The sequence below is a fragment of the Furipterus horrens genome, unplaced genomic scaffold (assembly GCF_987537825.1).
Source record: "Furipterus horrens unplaced genomic scaffold, mFurHor1.1.pri manual_scaffold_17, whole genome shotgun sequence".
NCBI lineage: Eukaryota > Metazoa > Chordata > Mammalia > Chiroptera > Furipteridae > Furipterus > Furipterus horrens.
Window position 1 is genome coordinate 112,695,256 of NW_028327187.1, and position 15,192 is coordinate 112,710,447.

A 15,192-nucleotide genomic window follows, 5' to 3' on the forward strand; every position below is an offset into this window, starting at 1 on the left:
GTATTTCAGCTCTCTCCCACTATTGACTTCTAGTGGATAGAGGCCAGGGGTGCTGCTAAACATCTTCCAATGCATAAGACAGCCCCACAGCAAAGGGTTATTTGCCTAAAATGTCAGTAGTGTCAAGAAACTTCACAAACCACTCTGACACATTCCACCAGTCACAAGCACCTTCTCCATACATGGCACAAATAATTTTTTTGCATTTCAGTTGCTTTTTAACCTTTCTTGAAATAATAAAGCATCATACACCCAAAATGTTGCTTATCTTCTTTCATCATCAATATTAAAATGGCTGCACAAAAATTCACCAATTCTGATAAGCTTTTTTAAGTACATGCTGATATAACAATACCATCTAAAAAATTGTTTCCTGTGAAGTTAAAGACAACTAAGTGCTAATAGAGTCATTGTACAGAAAAACTAAGTGAACTTTTTGGCCAACCCAATATTTAAATGTAAATAAATCAGAAAAAGATAAACTATATTATCTTCTACATACGCCTGGGTTTTGTGGTTCCAAGGTTTTCCTGAAATAGCAGAATTGCCATAATTAGCTGTATTTCAGGTGCAGTAATCAAACCAGCCAAAGAATGGGAAACAAGCCACTGTTCCTCAGACTCGCCATTTCCTTGACACCCACACTACTCTGTGCCTGTATTTTTGCTATTATAACCCCTCCCCCCCCAACCCACACATCCTTTCTCCTTCTAACACTCCTTCAGCTCTGTGTGGAACAGCAGAGCACACAGGGAAAGAATGTGTCTCCGCTGTCCTGCCCCAAAGAGACTTGGCATTAAATCTGGCGCTCAAACGTAAGCCTGCAACACATCTCAGTATGTGGATCCTGGAGGGGATTACTGTGGGGCAAGGACAATGATATTAGCAAACGTATAAACATTAAATCAGATAGAAAGAAAATCATACTAAAAATTTTCCCATACTCCACAGGAAGACCTCCCCTCCCCTCACTGGTCCATTGGTGATGTCTCTCCTAGTGATCTGTTTAGGAGACAGAGCCATCATGTTACATTATCTTCCTCTCTCCTCTGCTTTTGAGGTATCATGTATCTATTGGGATAATATAGCCAAATGATATCCCTTTATCACTTCCACTTTTTCTCAAGACTGATAAAGGAAGGCTTCCTGAACAGATCATGAGTTTTGGAGCTGTCTACTTGACCACCTGAAGGTTGAGGGGTGGCTTTGCTCATAACTTGACTTTGTGCTGATTATCTTTCATTTCCTCCCAGAAACACTCTGTTTTCTGTTCTGTTCTTTGCTATTCTCTGGGAAACTGACCTTCTGGATTTTCATCATTGAGCTTGCCCTCTAACTTCTAGTTGCATTTAGCCAACAAGAGGCTCCCACAAGAAAATGGAAAGCAGGAGGAGAGTGAGGTCAGACTATCCCCTAGCTTCCTCCCTGCTAGAACAGTACAGATTAACTACATTGCTCCATGGATCTCATTACATGGTCTCTCTGTATAGCCACCTTCTCTAGGCTCTGGTAACCATTCTCTCCCTTGCTTCTTCAGGTATACTGTTGATAGTCCCAAAGGACCATACTCTCCCTCTAGAGATTGGTTTTCCAAACCCTGCCATACCCCACTGGAGCATTCCTTTTCTTTTTTGCAAAGATCCTAGATGATATAGCATTCAACTTAGAAATTATATTCCAGTTTTTAGTAAAGTGAGAACTGACATTTAAAAGCTTAGATTTCTTTGAAGAATATATAAATAAATAGAAGCATGTACTGTGCTCATTGATAGGAAGAACTAACATCATTAAAATGCCTATACTACCCAAACATATCTGTAGATTCAACACAATTCATATCAAAATACTAACGGTGTTTTTCACAGAATTAGAACAAATAATCCAAAAATTTATATGGAACCACAAAAGACCCCGAATAACCATAGCAATCTTGAGAAAGCAGAACAAAGTTGGAAGTATTGCACTACCTGATATGAAACCATACTATAAGGATATGCTAATCAAATCAGCATGGTAGTGGCATAAACAGGCACGTAGATCAATGGAACAGAATAGAGAGCCCAGAAATAAGCCCATGCCTTTATAGTCTATTAATATTTGACAAAGGAGGCAAGAACATACAATGAGATAAAGACAGTCTATTCAATAAATGGTGTTGGAAAAATTGGAAAGATACATGCAAAAAAATGAAACTATACCATCCTCTTAACACCATATAGAAGAATAGATGCAAAATGGATTAAAGACTTTAATGTAAGACTTGAAACCATAAAACTCCTAGAAGAAAACATTGGCAGTAAAATCTCTGACATTTCTCGTAGCAATATGTTTTATGATATATGTGCTCAGGCAAAGGAAAGAAAAGAAACCAAATGGGAACACATCAAACTAAAAAAGGTTTTGCATAGCAAAGGAAGTTATCAACAAAATGAAAGGACAATCTACTGAACAGGAGAATGTATTTGCCAATGACACACTGAATAAGAGTTAATATACAAAATTTATAAAGAACTCATACATACATGCCCTGGCCAGGCATCTCAGTTCATAATAGTGTCATCCTGATATGCCATGGTTGCAGGTTTGATTTCCAGTTGGGGCACATACAAGAATCAGACAATGAATGCATAAATAATAAATAAGTCAACGACAAATCTCTCTCTCTCTCTCTCTCTCTCTCTCTCTCTCTCTCTCCCTCCCCCCCCTTCCCTTCCTCTCCCTTTCCCTCTCTAAAATAAAACTTTTAAAAGGATTCATACAACTCAACAGCACACACACACACACACACACACACACACACACACAGACACACACACAACCCAATTTAAAAAATGGGCAGAGGACTTGAATAGACACTTCTAAGAGGAGAGACAGATGGTCAATAAACATATGAAAAGATGTTCAAAATCACTAATCAATGGAGAAATGCAAATTAAAGCCACAATGAGCAATCACCTCACACCTGTCAGAATGGCTATCATCAATCAACAAACAACAAGTGCTGGCGAGGATGTGGAGAAAAGGAAACCTTCCATGCACTGTTGGTGGGAATGCAGACTGGTGCAGCCACTATGGAAAACAGTATGGAGTTTCCTCAAAAATTAGAAATGGAACTGCCTTATGACCCAGTGATTCTACTTCTGGGTATATATCCAAAGAAACCCAAAACACTAAGTTTGAAAGAATATATCCACTCCTGTGTTCATTATAGTGTTATTTACAATAGACAAGATACAGAAGCAACCAAAGTTCCCATTAATAGATGAGTAGATAAAAAAGTGGTGATGCATATATACAGTAGAATATTACTTGGTCATAAAAAAGAATGATATCTTACCATTAGTGACAGTATGGATGGACCTAAAGGGTATTATACTAAGTGAAATAAGTCAGAGAAAGACAAATGCCATCTGATTTTACTTATATGTGGGATCTAAAGAACAAAGTAAATGGAAAAAAAAATAGAAACAGACTCATAGGTATAGAGAACAGAATGATTGTTGCCATAAGGGAAGGGGGTTGGGGGACTGGGTGAAAAGACAAAGGGATTGAGAAGTACAGATTGGTGGTCACAAGATAGTCATGAGGATGTAAGGTACAGCACAGGGAATAGAGTCAGTAATAGTGTAATCACTGTGTGTGGGGCCAGGTGGGCACTGAAACATCAGGGGTGGGGTATCACTTTGTAAAGTATCTGTCTAACCACTATACTGTACATCTTACACCTGAAACCAATACAAAATAATATTGAATGTGAACTTTAGCTTAAAAATAAAGTTAAAAAAACAAAACTCACGAATATTCAGGTTCTTGGTATTTTACATCCCCAATAACAGATCACATCACGACAAGTCTTAGGTTCTGTGCCTCTAAAATATGATAAATTCAGTTCTGGCTTCATGAATAATAAAGCAAGTCTCTGTAAACTGCTTGTTTTATGGAAACACTAGATAATAAAGTAAGTTCTTGTATTTTGCCAATTTTCAAAAAGAAAACAAACTAAAAGCTGAAATTTCTGTTTACCACCATATAATTAGCAAGTAATATGGCACGTGACACATAGTAATTGTTCACTAATTATTAAAGGGATAAAATAATGAAGTGTGTGTTTAGACTCAAATATAAAGATGTAAACCTTTGCGTATAATTTTTGTGCCCACATGTGTGCCCCTTAACACAAATTTATTTGATTTCTCGGACAATGCAAGGGCAAATGTAGTTTACTTTTCCTCAAGAAAATATGAACACCCCTCCCATCAGAGAAAAGGAAGAAAGAGAAAACAAGACTTATCCAGTCACATTCGTAATAATTGCCTATTGAGTTTCCATATTTTGACTCGATTCAAGATTCTCTTTTGCCCTCTTGGATGAATGTGCTAATAAAACAGTCACCATTTGATGTATTCATATTCATAAGGGAATAGTGACTCCGTAAGCCAGGGCATGAGTCAGAGCGAGTGGCAAGCTTCCCTCTTGTATTTGCCCATGACCACACTTGGTTGGCTAAGCAGACTAGAGTTTAAGAGGCTGACCTAGTGACTTCACTCTTAAACATCTTGCACACTTAAGAATACCACTTAGAGACCTCTTCCTTTCACTCATGCCCTTCCTCCAGTAGGTTTTATGTGGCTAAAAGTGTCTGCAGTCAGTCACAAGTGTTCAGAGTAGCCCTCTCAGAAAAGAAGTCAGTGAGCAAATTCTGCATGTCACGGTCAGGATAGCCACTTAGGTGTTAAGTCCAAGGAGAAGCCAGAATGCTTGTGATGACCCTGCTGTTATGAGGCTTGATCAATGGTGTTTAATTTTTAAGACCCTATTCCAAATGTCTGATCTAACACACCAAGAAAAAGATCCATTGCCACCAAGAAAAAAGCTAATGACTATTTTTGTCACTCTAAATTGGATTGTCCCAACTGGACACAGTACAATATTCAGTCATGAAGCACCAAGATACCCTGATATCTATGAGATTACCTTTTTAAAAAAATGAAGTCTCAGATTATCAGCAAAATGGGCTGAATTATCTTTCATGATGGGGAGGAAAAGCAAGCACTACAGAATTCAGCATAAAATGCTTAGGCTCCTTCAATCATGAAAACTAAAAATATGAAGTCTCCCAGAATCAACTAAGGAGCAAAGCAATAAATTCTCAAAAACTAAATTATGGGCTTCCATTTCCAGCGCTCTTAACCTGCCATGTTGTACAGACCAAATGTTCTTTTAAAAATACTTATTCTAAAATAGGAAATAGATTCAGCACATTTGTGCAGTGACCCTTGCAACTGCAGTAACTGGACAAGAAAATACATCAGAAATGACAATCATACATCTTCAGTGAAATTTAAGATTCTTTCTAGAGCCAGGTGAGTTAGTTTCGTGTCCTTTACTTTGTTCATTTAAAAAGAGTCCAAGAAAATAATCAGGGATGGGATCTGAATGTATAAAGATAATTCTTTCCTACAAATGGCTCCCTCTCTGTTTCATATGTAGGAATAGAAATAGGCCTTTCAGGTAGGAAATTTTCTCACTGAACTAATAAAATGAGAACTAGCTGAGACACATGTCATCTTTGTTCTTATTACTGCAAGTAAACTCTAAAATGCTATAACTTCTTTGACATGCTCTTTTCCACGAAAAAATTCAGTTATAAAGACCCAATCATCTATAGTCAGTGTTGGTTATAAAAGAGAAATGGAGGACTAGTAATGATAATTCAAATTATTTGTAATAATCTTCCTAGTTCAAAACAAATCATTCAGATGCCTGATCTTTGATGCTCAGAATAACCGAAATGAGGTGGCAAAGGCAGAAGAAAACCTGAGGCATGGAGACATGAAGACACCTTTTTCAAAAAAGGCTGAACCAGGACATGAACCTGGGTTTTCTGAATCTAAGTCCAGAGGTATTTCCACTATACAACTCTGTCACTATGGAATGAAAGACATGTTCCAGTATGGTGAACTTACTGGAATATTCTTTAATAGAGTGTGTTCGAATACTATAGATGCCTCCTCCTTGTTACCACCTCAGATCCCTGACAAGCACCTTGTAGGCCCAGAGTATTAGCCAAGTATATACAAATGTGTTAGTCAGTGTCCATATAACACACAAAAGCTAAAATAAATTGTGACACAGTGGATTTCAGATGTTAAAAAAATCTTCCTTAATGTCACTCCGGATCAAAACTGTCATGTATAAATTTCCCTTTTGTTACCTACAGCCTTTCCTTTCAACAATCCCCCCCTTGCCCTTTATCTCCTATTGTCTTGTTCTAAAATAGCTTTACCCTTTCAGGTGTCTGAGGCTTCTGCTACTTTCTGTATTCAGATCGAATACTCGTGATACTTGCAAGCTCTCTACTCTTCATAGTAATACGTGATACCCACATCCCCCAGAGTGATCAAAGTGAGAAAGTCACTCTTTCCAAGTGTCTGTGCTGGATGCACACTTGTGCTCAGGCCACCCCCTACAGGAATTGGTAAGGACAACATTTGAGTTTGAGCTTTCTGAGGCAACAGACAAGAGAATTTCCAAGGGGAGAAACCTGAAGCCCTCTAGTTTTTTGGAAGGGGATCTATTTCTACTTATATCTCAAACACCTCTTGAGCTGATAACTCCTTGGGAAATGAAGGAAGCCATATTGCATGCAAATTCAGGTTTTAATGCCACCCATCACACTTTCAAATATAGGTGTCCAGACCTGAAGAAAACTCAGTGTGCATGGCATGCACAGAGAAGTGGGGTGAGTAATTATCTCCTGGCATTATCATTTCTAGATCCTCACCCAAAATGAGTGTTATGGTGAAATGCATTTATTCACATTGGGACAAAACTTAGCTTAGAACTCTAAGTTAATTTCATTCTCAAAGAAAATTTCATTACAATAGATAAAAGCTTTGTTTCAAAGGAAGAGAATTAGAACTAATTCATTTTGCCCTGGTTTGAGCATTTCATTTGGCTTCCTTAAAAGCTTAATGTTTAAAGTGGCATTTTCAAGATACAATAACTGACAAAGTAATATCTCGTAAAATGATGGACTAACAATGTGATAAATTAACTGACAATGAGACAAAACACCCAAGTGGGGAGTGAGATTCCTCTGTTGACATAAAATCAACATTTACCATAGTTTCAAAACCAGGTTATTGTGAATGGACATAGCTTGTGTTTTTATTTGAACTGAGGATTTTGAAATTTTATGTTTTGACAAGATTTGACCCAGGTCTCTATGGATCTTATAGATGGAATGTAATTGGCAACTCTGACTCATGACTTTGTTTATACCTTTGTGCTTCACATCAGAAAAGCTATTTTTTTCCTATATCTTCTAAGAATGGCTCTCAATTACAGACCTATGTCTGAATCATTTCTGGTTCCCTTTTCTAGCTTACGTCCATCATCTTTCTTGTATATACACCCATTATGACATCTTTCAGTCTATCAGGGACATGAAACAGACATGAAATATTTTACTGACTTGAAAGTGTGCAGGAAAAAATGCCAATAAGGAAAATTATGCATATGCATTTCTTTTTCTCTTGCCAGTGCATGGCAGCAAGGAAACAGAGAAATGTGCTATTGTTTAGTAAGACTTCTAGAAAAGCCATTCCCTTTGCCTCAGCAGCCAATTAAATGTCTTGCTTTTATTCTTGTGGCCAAATCTTGCCCTTCTGTCTTCTTCTTAATCATTATCATTGTCATTTTAGGCAGCAGCAGCATCATGTGTACTGTTATCACAGTCCGTTTGTTTTTGGCATTTACAGGGAACCTGTCACTAGTCCAGATACAGTCACATTTCCTAATCACCCTTCGTCCCTACCTACTAGATAAAATTTCTCATTGCTACAGTGCTCATCAACTACAGTAAGCACTATAGTTTAGTGTTCTTTCTAGCCTCCTCACTGTTACAAGTTTCCTATTAGCTCCCTTTTATTCCTTCTTAGCTCAGCAAGATCATCTTTGCCAGCCGCTGTGACTACTGGTGGTCCCTCAAAAGTTCCCATCTTCAATTTCTACTACAGCTAATTGGGTACACTCATTTTCATAACTGATCTGAATTTTCCTCTCTTGGTCCTTATTTCCTCATTCTGGAGAAAAAGATGACTTCCTTTTCCTATACTGTATATAAATATATAAGTAGTATTATACATACATACATGTCTGCAAATAATAAGGTACCTTACTGCCCTCTCAGATGTGGTGTGGGGTTGGGTTGATAAAACATAAATATGCAAAATGACCATATTAAATATACAATGCTTTATGGGAACACCAAGGAGGGAAAATTGTTTTTGTCTAAAATAATGGGGAATGTTTTACATCCAAAAAAAAAGCCAAGATCCTTAGAGTAAAGAGAATTGTGGGAGCTATTAGGTAATTAATATGTCATAAATGGTCTGTCTAAATTAAATGTATGAAAGAATATCAGGGTTTATTGAAGTGGAGAGTTAAAGGGAGAGGGAGACAAAACTCAGTGAAGTCCATTAACATTTGAGTTTTAAACGATATCCACCCAATTTCCCTTTTATAAGTCTTTAAAATATCCTGTGCTCAGGTCTTCAAGTAGTTGATAAATCTCAAAACATGGCCCTGGTTTGCTATATTTTGTTCTTTTCATTTATTTATCACTTGAAATCATGAGAAATGTCACTTGTAAATGGTGACATCCTCCAAAGAACCAGGAAAAAAAAGCTTGTATGGAAACGATTGTTCATTTTATACGGTCACTTAAAGTGGCAATGGCAACATGGATGTTTTATTGCGCTTTGTACTTTTATATCCTATTGAACAATTTTCCCTAGAAAACAATGAGTAATAACTGCTATTAAACAGGATGCTCACGAACTTGAAATAGCTTTCCATCTTTGGACTGTCTCCATGAAGCTTTCCATGACTAGCCTAATAGGAAATGATCTCTTCATTTGTTGGCATCCTGTAATATTTTATCTGTACTCCCCAATGTTCCTTAACTATTAATGACTTCATTTCTATCTAATATATATTTCATATTATTATATTTTATAAATATTCATGCAACATCTACTCTCCTCACTGAAGTTTTTGACGTAGCACCCAAACCTGTTTCCTCTCTCAATTTCTCAAAGCACCAGTAGTTAGGGTTTGGCATATAGTTCAGACTCCAAAGTTAGTAAGTGGCTAAGTGCATAAATGTACACTTGAACAGTTCCACTGAAAGCTGATTCTCGACTTGATATTCATAGAATTTTGTTTCAGATATTGACTTCCAAAACAGTGATCACAAAATTAATATGAAATGGGATGAACATGAAAATTGTTTTCAGGAAAATCAAGCTTTGAACTTAGCTCTGTTGTCTCTTTCGGGAATACTCTATAAAGCAAAAACACTTGTTTTATCAAAATTCTTATGTACTTCTTTGTCAAATGTGTCCTTAGCTGGGTATATTCAGAGGTGTAGCATTTAAAGAAGAAATGAATTTAGAATTTAGTTTTCATGCTCATATTTGCCGATAATAAAAATTAATCAAAACTCAAGGAAAGTAATCCAATTAAATTGCTAATAAGCAAAACCAAAAGCAATGCATGAGTTATGACATAACATCTAGAATATTATAGGCTTCTCCTCTTATACAATATTATAAACACTCCACAATGCATTATATTAAATTACAAGATAACATGCAATTTTCATTTAAAACATGTATTTAAAAATTAAAGCATTAAAAATAATTCAACAAATAATAATGGGTTCTTATTACAGTATTTTTCTGATTCAGAATAAAAATACACCAAATAGTTAAAAAGTAATTTCTACAGACTATGAATTACATTTTTATAATGTTAAACAGGAACACCAAATTTTTTGTTTCTAATTGAACAAGGAAAGTACCTACCATCTTTGACATGTGCACTTTATAATTCTGTTATCTTTTTTTGTGAATTTCAGATAAGTGACATTAAATAAACAATTAGAATGTTTAGATAAGAGGAAACCAAAATTTTCTGATATAATATTAGAGCCTCTTCTAACACTATTTAAAAATGAGAGAGGCCTGAAAATGTGTAAAATGGCACGTTTTATATTGAGATTTAATTTTCACTTTGGGAGTAAGTATTTAAAACCCAAACCGAGGATTTTGGTGTAACCATTGAATGAATCTTGTGTGAGTCCTGATAGGCATTCATACAAGTGAAGCCCATCATTTGCTCTTGTATTTATTTCCAGCCACACCCTCACTTAAGAAAATAGGGAATGTGGCAATAATCTCTGACATTAGTTTTCTGTGTGGAATAGAACACCAATAAGGAAAGTTTTCAAAAGTGGCAAGCAACATGTAAAATTTAAGCTATTAAATCAACTAGTTAAAAAAAAAAAGCCAAAACGACATGAATACTATACTTAATTTCATTTTATAATAAAAAGCCCTGAAAACTTTTTAAAGAATATTTAAATGTCTAAATTTCCCACAGGCTTAACCTAAGTTTAAGTAAATCCTACCTTTAAAATTTGGTCTGATTCTTGCATCGTATCCTGATGTCCTTCCCATTAATTTGTCCAAGAAATCTGAAGGAGATAGGGTCTGCGAAGGTTGTTTTCCAGACCTGGAGTCATGGTCTTTGCAGAAAGCCGCCCTAAACACATCATTAAATCTTTTAGCAATAATTCCATTCTCATTGTTTGAGAACTAATGATCACAGAATGTTTGACATGTTTTGTAAATATATCAGATATGTTGCTAAGAAGAAAAGAATTACAAACTCTTTGGTCAGCTTCTGAAATTATACATGGTCTAGAGTTAACTTTAAGTGATGAGAGGTATAAATCCTGAGTCATAGCTCTTAAGTTTGCAGACTTTAGCCATGCATGTTTAAAATGGTACAATGTGCATAGTTTTAGATTGTAGATTTTGTGGCTCTATAGTCGAAGTTATTTCTTTCTAGAGTCGTCAGAGAAAAGATGATAATTTCTAAAATGTAGGTGATTGTCTTAAAATTATTTCCCTGTAAATATCAAAAAAAATGCTTCTAGCATTTTAGTCCTTAATATAAGTCCTCTAGTTCTCATAAGAAATATGTAATGAGATTAACAAAGTCGGCATGAACTAATAATCCTGTTGCTTATTTTCTCACCTGCTAGACTTTATTCTAGCTATCAACTATTAATACTTGGCAGTGATGTCTAAAAGAAAATCTTCAGGTGGAAATTTAACTTCATTCTAAGGTACACCATGAGCGTGTTTGTACTTCTGTTATTTTATCAGTTGTTATTTATATAATAGCATTTAAATAGCTAACTCTAATGAGCTATTCATAGAAAAGAACTTCTAAATTATTTTGCTTTTTGAATTATCAAAAATATTGAATGTTAACTGAGAACATTTTCAGGTTGTTATTTTCCTTGGAGGGCTTATAGAAAGAACATATTTAGTTTGTAGTGAAAATTAATTCTATCACAATATATGGTGGTGACCGAATGTTGATTTCTACTCTGAAGTATGTATTTTGCAAGCTCTGTTTTCAGTAGTTTAATGAATAATCTTGTTGATTCTATAACTAAGAAAATGCCACATTCTTTCCAGTTTTTCAAAGAAGTAGTATTCAAATATAAGTGCAAAGATGATATAACATTTTGTAGGAGTTACAAAACAATAACACGATAATGTAGAAATACTCACATTCCCATATGCAGAATCATCTGATCAGATTGATCAAGTACTATTTGTTTATGCTGATGGTAGTGGTGGTGGTGAAGATGAAGATTGATGATGAAGAGGAGGATTATGGTGATGAGGATTATGATGATTCTAATAAAACCCAGGCTACAAGTTTTCTTAATCATAGTAGGGGGTGTGAACCTGAAAGTAACATAGTGGGTTTTCCCAATACTCAGAGCATTGTTGCTATATTGTTTCATTTCTCTGGGTTCTGTGAAAAAATACCATAAAATATGGTGAAAATTAAACGAAGAGTTCTACACTTTGTCGTATGAACACCTCCCATTTACCTTGTCTTAGAACCTCTTTCATTAGGATGGCTATTTCACTTACTGCTAATAATCTGGCATTTTGAAGTGTCAATTGATTTGACAATTTGTAAATTAGTTAGAAAATGCAATCATACAAATAATGATTTCTCACTTATTTTAATTATTCATAGTCTATTTCTCATGCATACATAAATACAAAGATGTCATTTTAATTACATTTGGGCAGGCAATCGATTTCAAATATACCGAACAGTAGACTATAGTGGCAAAATGAGATTTGAAGTGTTTCTGGTGTTTCAAGAAATTTCCTGAGTTTTAGTCCTCACAGAATGCATGTAGTTGCTGAAATACAATAGAAGTCCCAAGTTGGCTAAGAATTCGGGTTTTTTAATGTCTTACATAAAATGAGCATGATCTTGGCAAATGAATCCAGTCAGTTCCACCATATCAAAAGTATTGCATCCAATAATTCCTTTAAATGACTTCCAGAAGAATTTGAAAGCAAAACAATAAATTCACCATTATATAGAAATGTAAAGAGCATGCAACTTGTCAGACTACTTTAATATCAAGTTGGCTGCGAAAATGTGTTGAAACGCATCGAGTGGGTTTATGCATCATAAAACTTGCCTTTGTGAAAATTTCCCACTCTCCCACCATAATTAAGCTTTTTGAAAAGAACAAAAGAGATCTAACTCTCCTCCATAAAATTAAAATAACATGGTCCAGGGCATAGAAAATTGATAAACATTGCATGACACGTTATCTTTCAGACAGTTTTCATGTGGAAAATAGCAGCATGCCAAGTCTTTCCACCTACCTGAAGTGGTTTGTCTCTAAGGAAAATGCAAACAAGGCTGTCAGAATGTTCACTAGCTGCCGGTTCATTCCTGTTTCTGTGATGCTTGTGGAAAATATCCCCGAAATGATTCCAGAAAGAAGCGAGGACAAAGTATCTATCTATTGTCCAGATTCAAAATCTGGCAGGAATCTAGTTTCCCTGAAAATCAAAAAGAGATTTGGGTTCGTAGAGTTTGCTGAGAAAAAACAAAAAGTGCCAGTTCTAGGCATCATGGTCAGGTCAAGCCAGAGCTCAGGACCATCAGTAAAGCCAGGAAAGACAAAGCCTTGGAACTGATGGGTCCTCCAGCTGCTTTTCCTAAAGAATGGAAACGCTGCTCCCGAAATCACATCACCACGCAAAGGGGGCTGGTGACAATGCCATGCTGGAGGTCGGGTGGCTGTGGCTTTTAAGTCCTTTCTGTTTAGCAAATCCCTTTTCTCTAGAAAATGTTCTCTTTCTAAAAGAAGTTGTAATTGAGGGAGAAAAGGGGACTCTGCGAGCTGGAGTGGGGAGGGAGAAGCGGGCAAAAATGCTGTGGAATGAGGGCTACAGAAAGAGACGGAGACGTGATCCTACCCAGCCTATAAATTTCAGCACTAGGACAGCTTCTAGCTCTGAAGTGCGCATGTTTCCTTTTTCAGTCGCTTGGGGCGGGGGTCGGGGAGAGGCGTGCAAGAGGGGACATGCCTACCATTCAAAGGCAAAGAGTGACTGGCCGATCAGCAGAGGGGTGCTGAAGAGGGTACAGTGACACCCAGGGAAGAGCAGAGGTCAGGGTAGATTGAGGGGGTGAAGGAGGCTACTAGGGTCTGAGCTGGAAATGCGAGTCTGTCAGTGGATTGGGCGGGACAGGAGTTGCAAGCAGAAAGGAGAAGGGAATAAGGTCTAGGCGTGCGACGAGGAAATTGGGGAAAGCAGAGAGCAGGATCTGTAGCACTGAAATTATAATAGGGGACTGGGTGGTCCACCCCTTGTCGGTGGAACCTGGAGGCAAACGGGAGTCCTGTGCTGAAGAGGAGGGGTTATTTCCGTGGGATAGTGAAGCCCGTGTGCGGGAAAAGGTTCATGGGGATAGATAAACCAACTTAGGAATCCTTTGTGCCTTCTTCACCCCTTGAGTGTTTTTGTTTGATTTCAGTCGCCTGTTTCCCAAAGGACCTCTTTACCTCTTTACTAGGGAAAACCCCTTCCGTTGAGTTTTCTTCGGTGGCTCAAAATCCTTGGGCATCCTCTTGAAGTCACAGATTTGTAGAGGAGGAAAAACACAGCAGGCCAGAAGGGGGCAGTAGCAATCTTTTCCTGCCCTGGTTAAAGGTTATAGAGTAGGGCTCCAGGTAAGAAATGGAGCAAGGAAGGGCCAGACTGCGGGTTCAGTTTTGCCTGCCCTTTCCAACCGCTTATCACCAGGGAGGGTCCTTCAGGAAAGGGAAACTTTTCTAAATTGGCTAAGGAGACGGACAGTCACGGAAGTTTATAAATCCCGCACAAAAGCATGGCAGGTAACCTTGCTGTTTCAAAATAAGTTTGTAAATATTATTAACAATAAAAGAGGAAGGGTAAATAGTGCAAAGCAAGTCATTAGCAGTTTCTGGTAAGGGGAAATGAAAATTGCGTGTTAACCAAGAGCTGGATGAGTAAGCTACTTTCTGTCTATAAAACACACCTTGTTATTCACCTTGGCACTCCACTGCAGGTCTTAACTTTAAAAGAAAATATGATTAACTTTGGCCCATAAATGGCAGATCTTCCCCCTAGGTCAGTTGAAATATTGTAGCAGAGTAACAAAGAGTTTTACGTTTTTAAAAAGTAGAAAAAATTCTGAGAAAAATGTGAGTTCTTGTCACTGTCTAATGTTAATATAAACCGCCTGAGAATCTTGCTGAACTGCGCTTTCTGGTCTAGTAGGTCTGCGGTGGTGCTTCAGGTTCTCCGTTTCTGACAAGTTCCTAGCGGAGGCACATGCTGCTGGTCCACTGATCACACTCTGCGGAACAATGGTTTAAACAACCTTTTATTGGGTTTCTATCCCACCAAGGCAGTGAGACTATAGGAACTTGTCCTTAATGAAAAGCAGCAATGCCCAAGCATTCTGCTTGCATACAAAATCAACTTTTTGGATGTGTTCTCTTTAACTCTAAAAGCCCAGAACAAATGATTCCGAAGTTTAAAAGGAAGACAGTGTAGTGTAGTGTGAGACATCCCTACACTGTAGCTTCAAATCTGTTCACTTCCAAATTCATCCATGTGCAAATTCTAGACCTGGTTTTATCCCTGCAGCCCTGACCCCCCAAAATAAAGTCAATTCCTGGAAATATATTTCTTCCATTGGTGCTATGGAAAAAAATCATACAAGATTTTTTGTGCTTGACATTTTTTTCAAAAG

General features: G+C 37.0%; 1 protein-coding gene across 1 annotated transcript in view; it reads right to left on the minus strand.

Annotated features, from left to right (window-relative positions):
• Positions 1-12,987, minus strand: part of GLRA2 (glycine receptor alpha 2) — a 171,232-nt gene extending 158,245 nt beyond the window's left edge. Inside the window, exons 1-2 of the mRNA XM_090264283.1 lie at positions 12,786-12,987; positions 10,478-10,611 (exon numbers count right to left, since the gene is read on the minus strand). Of these exons, the coding sequence (XP_090120409.1) occupies positions 10,478-10,611; positions 12,786-12,853 (202 nt within the window). The 5' untranslated portion in view covers positions 12,854-12,987. The remainder of the gene's footprint in view (positions 1-10,477; positions 10,612-12,785) is intronic.
• Positions 12,988-15,192: the final 2,205 nt, after the last annotated feature.